The sequence below is a fragment of the Melospiza melodia genome, chromosome 19, assembly GCF_035770615.1.
Source record: "Melospiza melodia melodia isolate bMelMel2 chromosome 19, bMelMel2.pri, whole genome shotgun sequence".
NCBI classification, from domain to species: Eukaryota; Metazoa; Chordata; class Aves; order Passeriformes; family Passerellidae; genus Melospiza; species Melospiza melodia.
In genome coordinates, this window is record NC_086212.1 from 9,590,314 (window position 1) to 9,600,480 (window position 10,167).

Here is a 10,167-nt window from a genome sequence, read left to right on the forward strand (position 1 = left end):
GGGTGGGGATGCTGTAAGGTTGCAGACTGGGGAAAAACCTGCCAATAATAACAATACCGACATTCCTAATAAACCATTGCTGGTCTCTCTCAAAAATACATTTTTTGAACTGTATTTCCAGCTTGGCAAAGAAAACTAAATTTACTGACATGAATTTCCACACAGTCACGCCATGAGGAAGGAAGGAAACAAAAACAACAACAAAAAAAAAAGCTGAAAGAATTGGTTTGTTTAAAAAATATGTTCAATAAAAAGCATTTTTTTTCTTTTGGAAGGGCTGAAGAGAGGAGGGGAAGGGATGGATAAATAAGAAACTGCTGTGGTGGATCAGGAGAAGCAAAGACTGGCAGCAAAACCCCTGTGTTGGCTTTGTTTCAGTGTGAAGGGCAGGGACAGACGTTTTAATCCTGCATACTGAGCCTTCAGTAAATCATTCCTTGTGCTGTGGAGAAACATGGGAATTCTGTATCCTCCCTGTGACACTTCCATCCTGCATGGAGCCCAGGTGCCTGCTCAGGGAGGAACCAGGGCAGACCCCTGGGCTTCTCCCAGGCCTGGGCCAGCTGGGAGCTCTCATGCAGGCATCCTGGTGCCTGTGGGTTCTGCAGGAGGGCAAACAACACCTGTACAGGTGTTTTCCCCCTCTCTGAGGTCCATGAACCAAGGATGGAGGATGCTCTGGGTTTGGGGTGGCAGTGTGTGGTGTCATGGGGACTGGCAGCGGAGGCAGCTGTAAGACATCTCCTGCCCACCCCCTAGCACATCCCCATGGTCCCTTATGGCACCTCAGAGCTCTGCCCTCTGCCCCACCAGGAATACAAACAGCCTCTAGCACCACCCCCCTGCCCTTTGGGCCACCTCAAACAGCTGGAACCAGGTAAACCTGACAAGTTTTTATATGTACAGAGATGCTCGTCAACCCCCCTCCCGCACCCCAAGTCCCCCAGTAAAAGCCAACCAAAGGAGCATTTAAAATTAAAAAAACAAACCAAACCAACAACAGTCGACCTCCCCCCCACCTCAAAAATCCCCCAACTGGGTCTCAGGTGGAAAATGGGGACGTGCTGTGTCCCCAGGTGTGTGGAGATGGGATAAAGTGACCTCTTCCAAACAGGGTGTAGGGGGAGCCAGGCCCTGGGCGCTGTCCTGTGCTCCCCCAGCTCGCTCTGGCCAGCACTGGGGACAGGGCAGAGAATCAGTAGTATGGACTGGCCCAGGCTGTGTCCTGGGGACAGTCCTGCAGTGTGGCCCAGACTCCGGGGTGACAGTTCATAGGTAAAAAGCTAAAAACGGTGAGGTCTGGCAAGGAGGGCGGCAGAGGGGAGGAGGCACCGACCGTCCCTGGCCACCATGTCCCCACTGCTGTCCCCACGGCTAGTGGGTGCCCTTAGGACTCCGAGGAGGAGTGGGAGACGGTCTGGAGCAGCGATTTGTAAATGGCAGAGTTCAGGAAGCGGGGATAGGAGTCTCTGTGCATCAGCGTGTAGATCTGGAGCTGTGCGTCGTCGAAGGTGTGCGAGGACGGCTCCTGCATCTTCCGGTTGATGACCTCCCTCACCCGCGAGTCCAGGCTCACCTGGGGGGCACGGAGAGAAAGTGGGGGCTGGGGGACACCCAAGGACAAGCCCCTGGCCCAGCACCCATCCCCGCACCCCTCTCAAGGGAAACTGAGTAACAATGCAGCACCAGATGTGGGGAGACCAGTGTGCTCCATCCCAGAAGATACTGGCACTGGAGCCCTGGTGGCTGGGGAGGGTTGCAGGATCGAATGGGGATCTCTCTGGGACCCCTCTGTGTTCTCCAGCTGGGCATAGGGAGGTGGGATGGGGTGGTCCCGCCGTGGGTACCCCACTCCAGGGATGCTGTAAGCCGGGATGCAGCATTTTCCCGGCCCGCTGGTGCCCTCGTGAGGTCTCGGCCCCGCAGCACAACCCGGCCCGCAGTCACAGTGCCAGCAGCGTCCCGGGGGTTTCGGGCGGCTGGATATCCCCTTCCCACCGCCGTCACCCTGCCAAACTCATCCCCAAACTGTCACAGGGCTCTGGCAGCAGCTGGAACTGAGCCCTCTCCCTAAGAGCCCTCCCCTCAAAGGCTCTACCTCCTACCTCCTTGGGAGAGAGGATGGAGATGTAATCCTCGTAGATCATCCTGGCCTTCTCGTCGATGGTGTGCTTGTTGCACTCGGTTTTGAGCTCCTCACACGCCAGCCAGAAGAGCATGTTCTCCTCGCTGTACTCAGTCCGCAAAAACTCCCGGAAGACGTTGCGCCCCGCCGGGCTCTTCATCAGCTTGTCAAAGGACTGTGCCCAGCCCTGCACCTCCTCCGGTGTGGGTTTGGCACTGACAGGTCCATGGCAAGGCAAGGGGAAGGTGTTACAGCCAGACAGACATCCCACTGTGTCCCTCCTGTGTCCCAGGGATCCCACTGTGTCCCTCCTGCTCATCCCTGGTCCCACCCAGAGGCACTGTGCCAACCACATCCCCCGTGCCCATGAGGAGATGTTCCTGCTCAGGCTCCAGTGGTGTGGAGCTTCCAGAGGTCACTTCTGGGCTCTGTGCTGGCTCTGCTCAGCCAAGCTGGAGTGTAGCCTTGCTTTGGGATGGATTTCCCAAACTGGGGTGTATTTTGGTGCTGGCTCTGCACAAATATCAACAGGAGGAAAAGCCCTTTGGTGGAGAGGCAGCTCTGAGCCAAGAGACTGACATGGGTCCATCACCCCTCTCAGCTGGGAGGGAGAGAAGGGGGTGGAGAGGGAGGGAGGCTGTTTCCCAGCAAATGCTCAGCACCTGTTTGAGCAGGCCAGGTACACTCATTATCCATGGCTAATTAGCACATCTAACCCTGACCCAGCTGTTCCAGGCACGGCACAGAGCCCCCATGGCTGGGTGTGTCACACTTGTCACTCAGGGAATGGGTGCTTGGTGCCCAGCATTCCTGGAGTGGGGTGCTGGCCCATCCTGCTCCTCCCTGAGTGAATGTAGACACTGCTGCTGCTTCCACTTCAGCGCTGAGACCCCCTGGGAATGGCCTGTCCCCTCCTCTCCCTGTGGCTGCAGGATGCTCTTGGCAGTGGGTCTAAATGGCAGAATGAGGTCCAAAATCTGCTGAGGTTCTTCCATGCCTCAGTTTCCCTTTGCAATGGGCCTGAGGGCAGAACCACAGTAGGATTCAGCCTGTGGCTCCAGATTCCCGGTTTCTTGGTGAGAACTGGGGAGGAGCTGGACACATCACCAGGAACCCCTGAGCCCTGGTGTGTACCCCAAGGGCAGAACACAGTCCTGGCTGCCATGGAGGGTGGCAGAGGGGACAGTGCCATACTGTGCCCTGCTGTGGTTGACCCCAGCCCACTGCACTGGCCCTGCACTCACCACGCTTCACAGTTTGGGATGCTCTCCAGTTTGGTCTCCCGGGATGCCCTCCATGCTCGCTCTCGGTCCTCGTTCCTAACGGGGAGACAGAAAGGTAGTCAGGGGCATTGGGGACACATGCAGACCCTACCTTGACCCCTGACCACTGAATCTCCTCCGTGGGCACCAGCACCCCCCAGCCATGCCTTCCTCTCACCACTGCCCTGGTGGCACCCTGGTTCCCTCATGCTGTCACCATGTGAGCGTGTCCCTGTGCTGTCCCTGTGCTCGGGGGCTGCTGTGGCTCTGGTCCTGCTCCAGCATTCAGGCTGTGTGCCAGGGCCATGTGCCAGGACCATGTGCCAGGACTGAGCTGAGCTGGAGTGGCCACAGCAGCCGGCAGAGGTCAGTGCTGGACCAGCCCAAGGCGGAGCTGATGCGTTCACAACAATTGTGAGCTGTTGTGTCACGAACAATCACCAAGAAATAAACAAGTGTTTATTGGTAACGTGCCAGCACCAGTCCAGCCTGGAGGCAGATAGTGGGATAGAGGTGCTGGGGTTTGGGGATGTGGTGCTCTCTGTCTCTGTGTCCCCTTGTCCCCGGGGGTGCTGGTGGCACAAGTGGAGAGCAGCCATCAGCCAACTTCCCCTGGGCCCGTGAATTTCGGTCCCAGCACTGACCGCAGCCCTTCCTGCTTGCGACACTGTCCCTGCTGCTCACACAGGACTGGCTGTGCAAACCTCTGCCCCAGCATGGGCAGCTGGGTGGGCAAAGCTCTGGGCATGTCCCTGCCTGTGCCACCCCCAGGGCTCGCTGCCTGCCAGGGCTGAGCCCCACTCAACCAGGAACAGGATACAGGAGGAACAGCTGTCCCATCTCTGGGATTTCTGCTCCCTCTCTGTCACAGGCTCTTGCAGAAATTAAGGGCAGACACAGGGAATGCCACCAAGCCTAGGACAGTGTCTAGGAGGGAGATGCATGGGGCTCAGCTCCAGGGTTTTTGCTCCTCCAAGCTCGCTGCTCTTGGTGGGTGTAAAGACCAAAGCTGCTGCAAAGCTGGAGTCATCAGCAATTTCTGAATGAGCAGATGCTGAGGAGGAAGAGCAGATGGGCTCTCCAAAACCTGGGTTATCCAGAGAATAAGGAGCTGGAGATCCTCAGTAAGGACAGGAGATGCAGATGGAGGCAAGCAGCTGCTTCCATCCTTGGCTTTGGGCAGTGTTGGGAGGGCAGGGCTGGACTCTGTGCCCACTGCTGCAAGGCAGAGCTTCCCAGAGGGCTCATATGGATGGGGCCATCCTTGCCTGGAGACCATCAGGGCAGCATGGGGGAGTCCCTCTATGCATCCCAAGAGATCTGTGTCATGAACAGCAATCACGGTGCACCCAGCACTCTATCCCCTGCCCCTGACGAGGTGGGTGGGTGATGCTCAGTGGGTAAGGTTGCAGGAGCCAGGGCAGGGGCAGGGGGACGTACCAGGAGCAGCTGCAGCAGCAGCACCAGCAGAAGCAGCAGGCGTTGGGGCGGTGGTTGCTGGCGGGTTGCACCGTGCTCGGAGAGGTCTCATGCCGGGACATCGGAAGGAGTGACTCTGTGGACGCGGGTCCTGCGTACTGAGAGGGGAGAGGGTCAGGGAGCTGCCGTGACCAACCCCCATCTGTGCAAGCACACAAAGGAGCAGCCCCTGTGCAGTGACTTGCTGTAATTCAGTGCTGGCTCCTGCCTGCCACCCCAGTCACGCCTCACCTGTGTCCCAGCCTCATACACGGCGGACGGCGTTGGGTCTGGGTCGTGTTTCAGGGGCTGTTCTGCCGCTCTCAGCTCCTCCCAGCCCGTGGGTGAGCTCTGAGACCCCCTGGCTACTGTCCCTGCCGCCTCCTGGATGGAGCCTGTGGGGAGGGCAGGAGTGGGACCTCGTTACTGCACAGAACCCCCGGCCTGGAGCGGCTCCAGGGCAGCTCTGTGCAGGGAAATGCCCTGGGCAGGTGGCAAGCGAGGGCAGGGCAGCAGGCAGAAAGTGCAAGAAAAGGAAGTGAGAAGGAAAGTAGAAGAGGAAATGCAGTGGCACATGCTCTGTCAGCCCCCTGCTTTGCCTGGGATCCCATCCCACACTTTGGGGATGCTGTGGGGCTCACTGCAGGCAGCAGTGGGGCTTGGCAGGGTGAGGGGCTCAGTGCTGGCCCTGCACACCCCTGGCCATGCCCTGTGCCATGAGGAAGAGTGGCTGAAACCCCTGGTGTCTTCAGGCATGGGATGGGGAAGTCAGAGCTGCTACACAGCATCACGTGAGTGGAAGGAAACAGGGCAGTGATGGTGAGTTTTCACAGCTCCTGGTGCTAAACCAAACCTTGTCCAGGACACCTGCCTGTCCCTGCCCACACCACTGGCTCAGCCTGGAGCAGGGATGCTCCTGGGAAGGAGAGATGCTGGGCTCAGCACGGGCAGTGTTTATGTCAGGCCACAGCTGGCTCTACCTCCCTGTGCCTTGCCAAGGGTGATGGGCAGCAATCCTGGTCCTTCCCCTGCCAGAAGGAAGGAATGGGAGCAGAGGCAGCAGGGAGAGCCCCCAGAGATCTCAGCCTGAGCATCCCCACCCTGAGCAGCCCCAGGCCTCGTCTGAGTCTTGCTGCCACTCAGCAAGGGGACACAGCAAGGCTGTGGGATGCAGCTGGGGACACAGCTGTCCCCAGAGCCCTCCATGAGCCCTGGGGTAGAGCCCCCCTGTTCCCAGCACAGCCATCACCCAGCAGTGCTTTCCTGGGCCCTCCCAAACCCTCCCACAGTCCCAGTGCTCCCACAGGAACGAAAAAGGAGAGAGTCTGTGTTTCACTCCCAATTGTCCCTATTTATAGCCCCAAGTGCTGGCAGGATGGCTGTGATCTTGTCACCCAGTTCAGCAGCAGCTCTGCTCCCTCTCACACCATGCTGCCTTCGAGTCCACTTAACTCCCCACTTCTTCCCTTTCCTCTGCCTCTCCTGGCCCAACCATCTTCCACTCCCAGCACCCACATCCCACTGCCCATCCCATGGCACCCAGCACTGCCAGGGGCTGTGGCACCAACAGGAGCTGGGGTTGAGGCTGTGGGAACGGGGTGAGCAGGACACCCTGAGCATTGGGAACACCCAGCTCCCTCCCAGCTCAGCCTGGCTCTGCCACAGCCCTGGCTATGGAACGGTTGGATTGGGGGTGACTGAAGCACTGGGATATGGGGACAGTGTGTGGCTTTGCTCTGTGAGGACATCCAGGTACTTCATTTTGCTCCTTGGCCAGAGCTGACCCATAAGTGGCTGAGCCAACACACCCTAGAGAGGCAGCAGGAGGGAGCAGCATCCCCAGGCAGGAGCACCCCCTTCCCATGCCAGGGGTGTGCTCAGCACCCAGCCAGGAGCAGGACCAGGCCACTGCCCACCCTGGGTGCTGTGGGACACAACCCAGGGCCATTCTGGAAGAGTGTGCTGTGCCATGGGAACAGGGAGAAAGGAACTGTGGGCCTGCACAGGGACCACAGGGACACTGTCTGATGGCAGCAAGAGGTGCTGCTGGTGTGATCCTCGTTGGCACCAAAAGGCAATGCCAGCACATCTGGCTTGGCACCAAAAGCCAAGCTCAGCACATCTGGATTGGCACAAAAAGGCAATGCCAGCACATCTGGGTTGGCACCAAAAGCCAAGCTCAGCACGTCTGGGTTGGCACCAAAAGGCAATGCCAGGACACTCCGATGGACACCAAAGGGCAGTGCCATCATGGTCTGGATTTGCAGGGATGATTTCCCAGCACCCTTTAATGTCCCTCCCACCCCCAGCTGCCCAGCTGGCAGGGGCTGGCTGCTGTGGGGCTGTCACCAGTTGCCCCCAGTGCCAGGCCTCCCTGGAGGCTGGCGGATAGGGAAGTGCCGGAGGGAAGGCGAGGGCGTGCGCTCGAGGCTGCAGAAAGAGGAAGGATGACAAAAAGGGGACATTTCCCCACAGAGAGAAGAGACAGCCCAGAACCACCCTCCCTGAGCTCCCCAAGCCCCCTGTGAGGCTGGGAGTCCCCGTGTGCCAGGTGTCCCTGGGCTGTGCCAGGTGGCATCACACACCTGTGATGTCCCCATGATGTCTGGCACTGTCCTCTTGCCAAATGCAGCGGGGACCCTCCAAGCAACCAGACAAGATGAGCTCTCCCCAAACTCACTTTCAAAGGGGAACCTCCCCTTCCAGCAGGCCTTGCTGAGATGTTGGCCCCATCCCACACACCTGCATATGAAGCTCCTCGTGCCCTGGGCAGAGCAATCTCCCCCAGTTCTGCAGCAGAGGGCACAAATCAGCACCCACCTCAGTGCGGGGGCACTCCCAGCACAACCTGTGCTGTCCCTGACGTGCCCACCTGTGCTGTGGGTGCTGGGAGGACTGGGGGGTGTGGGAGCAGCCACTGTGCTGTGTCCATACCTGCAGCCTGGCCATGGCACCAGCCAGGGGGACCCTGCCCGGCTCAGGGGGTGCGCGGCATCGCCAGGACCGCCGGCTCTGCGGGCAGGGAGGTGGGGGAGAAAAGAAGAGAGAAAGAGAAAAGAAAAGCGGCCAAACACATCCTCTCACAGGAAAGGGAGTGGTAAGGGAAGTGGCAAACTCAACCGAAGAGTTCAGGCCTTTTTTGGGAAAGCCCCAGCCCGGCCCAGACGCTCTCCTCGCTGCTCCATCACGGGCCCAGCTGCCCCATGGAGGGGCACAGTGGGGCTGAGCCAGGTCAGCCTCCTGCCTCCAGGAGGGCTGGATCCATGCAAGGATGGATCCACGAGGGCCACCAAGATGGGGCTCCCCAGCCAGGACTGGCACTGATGGCAGCTCCTCGGAAACAGCCCCGGCACGCTGGTGCTGGAACAACCCCGCTCTGCCGAGGGTGACAGGCAGGAACAGCCCCGCAGCCGAGGCCGCTTCAAAGCGACAGCGCTTTCTGCCACGCTGTGCCCCCGATGTGCCCGGGCTGCCAGCACTGCCCGCAGGGCACGGACACCGGCAGCGAGGTGGGCAGTGCGGGAAGGGCTGTGCGGGAAGGGCTGTGCGGGAAGGGCTGAGTCAGAGCCGCCGGCGGTGCCTCCGGCAGCATCCCTGTCCCTGCGAGGTGGGATGTGCCAGCCTGATGCACACACAGAGCGCAGCCCTGCTCCCTCGGCCAAGAGTGACTCACAAACAAAGTTGTTTGATTTTTTTCCTCTTCAGGAAAAATAGAAACACAAGAGAGAGAGAGAGAGAGAGAGAGAGACAGAGAGACAGAGAGAGAGGGGAATCAGCCAACCTCCGTTTTCTTGATTAAATTCACCCTCGGCCCTGCTGTGGGCAGAGGAGGCTGCAGCCCACAAGCGACCAGCACGGCTTGTGGTCTGTGCTGGCGGCTGCCCCTCGGTGGCACGGTCTCACCGCAGGTGAAAAAGGGCAGAAGGGGAGAAAGAGGGAGGAGGGACGCCGGCAGCCACCCCGCTCCCCCGGGGCAGCGCCATGCGCCTGCTATCGGCTCATCCCAGCGCCGCCTTCCCCGGACACGAGTTATCACCTCCCCTCCTCCGAGCCCGCACACCCGGCACGCGAAACCCCACGCGGTTGTGCTGCTGCCGTCCCCAGCCACTCCATCCGGATGGAAACCTTCCTGTCACCCAAAGCCACCACCGGCCTGGGCAGCCCCTTCCCCTGCCGTCACCCCCGGCGCTCCAGGGGCTCCGCCGGGCGCCGCTTCCCTGCGCACCCGAACCTCATTCATTCCCCAGATGGTGTTCCAGGATTCCCTCTGCTGCTGCAAGGCAGGGGGACAGCTGGGGCTGTCAGGATGCAGCCACGCTCTCACGGCTTCCAGCACCCCCAGCTCACAGGCATTGAGAGTATTTCCATTCTCTGGTCACCTCTTGTCACTCTCCACCCCAGGAAGGACCTTCCCTTGGTATTTTATGGGTCAAAACCGGGACAGCAGCTTTGCTGCTCATCACAGGACCCCGCAAGGTGGGCACAATGAACAAACCACCAGCGGCATGGAGACACCATCCCTGTCCAAATCCCTGTCACAGCCCAGCGATGCCTCAGCCAGGAGCAGCGCCGGCTCTGAGCCCTCTCCATGCCTTGGAGGAGCAGCAAACACCCACCACCTGCTAGACCAGCCCCGCTGGATCAGCACGAGGAGAGCCTGGCAGCCCTGGCGTGCTGCTGCTGGATTCTCCAGTGTCTCATAAGGGCTCAGCACAGCCTGCAGCTTCCCTACCCCCTCCCTGGCATCCTCCCAGGAGGTCCCAGCACCTCTGATCTCTGCCAAATTTGGCTGGAACCAGCCACGGAGTGCAACCAGAGGCGAGGCAGCCCAGCAGGCAGCTGGGGTGGGTGGCAGGGGGCTGGCACCCCTCGGGACCCCTCTGCCAGGGTTACCCCATGGTAAGAGCAGAGGCACGGCCCGAGCCCCACAGCTGCCTCCCGCCCCCGCAGCCTGTCCCAGCCACCTGCCAGCAGCACAGGAAGTTTTAGGAGTTATTTTTAGACTCGGTTTTCAATCCCCCCCCCCCTCCACCCCTTAGCAATCTTTTAGAAAAAGATTAAAGAGGTTGAGGGCTTGAGCCCCTGTCTCTGCGGGATGGGGCTGGGCTGAGCCAAATCCCACCAGCACAGAGGTGCCAGTGATCCCTGGCAGGGCTGGGTGGGCTCTGCTGGCATGAAGGCATGGTTGTGCCCATGTGGCTGCACCCTGCCGTGTCCTCTCTGCCCTGTGAGCCCATGGCGCTGATAAGGAGCCCATGGCACTGATAACACCACAGATGTGCCCGCACACATGTCTGTGGCAGTGGTGGCCAGCGGGTACCT

General features: G+C 60.0%; 1 protein-coding gene across 1 annotated transcript; it reads right to left on the reverse strand.

Moving 5' to 3' along the window:
- Positions 1–226: 226 nt before the first annotated feature.
- Positions 227–7,542, reverse strand: RGS19 (regulator of G protein signaling 19). The gene is made up of 6 exons (XM_063172463.1): positions 7,526–7,542; positions 5,098–5,240; positions 4,828–4,964; positions 3,370–3,444; positions 2,106–2,340; positions 227–1,576 (listed from the first exon to the last, which is right to left on the reverse strand). Exons 3-6 carry the CDS (start codon positions 4,926–4,928, stop codon positions 1,388–1,390), a joined length of 600 nt encoding a protein of 199 aa, XP_063028533.1. The 5' UTR covers positions 4,929–4,964; positions 5,098–5,240; positions 7,526–7,542; the 3' UTR covers positions 227–1,387.
- Positions 7,543–10,167: the final 2,625 nt, after the last annotated feature.

Excerpts from the sequence above, each read along its gene's own strand:
- RGS19 (XM_063172463.1), bottom strand. The coding sequence starts at position 4,928 with ATGTCCCGGCATGAGACCTCTCCGAGCACGGTGCAACCCGCCAGCAAC. Across the intron at positions 3,445-4,827 it reads TGCTGCTGCAGCTGCTCCTG|GAACGAGGACCGAGAGCGAG; the intron begins GTACGTCCCCCT and ends TCTCCCCGTTAG. Across the intron at positions 2,341-3,369 it reads ATCCCAAACTGTGAAGCGTG|TGCCAAACCCACACCGGAGG; the intron begins GTGAGTGCAGGG and ends TGGACCTGTCAG.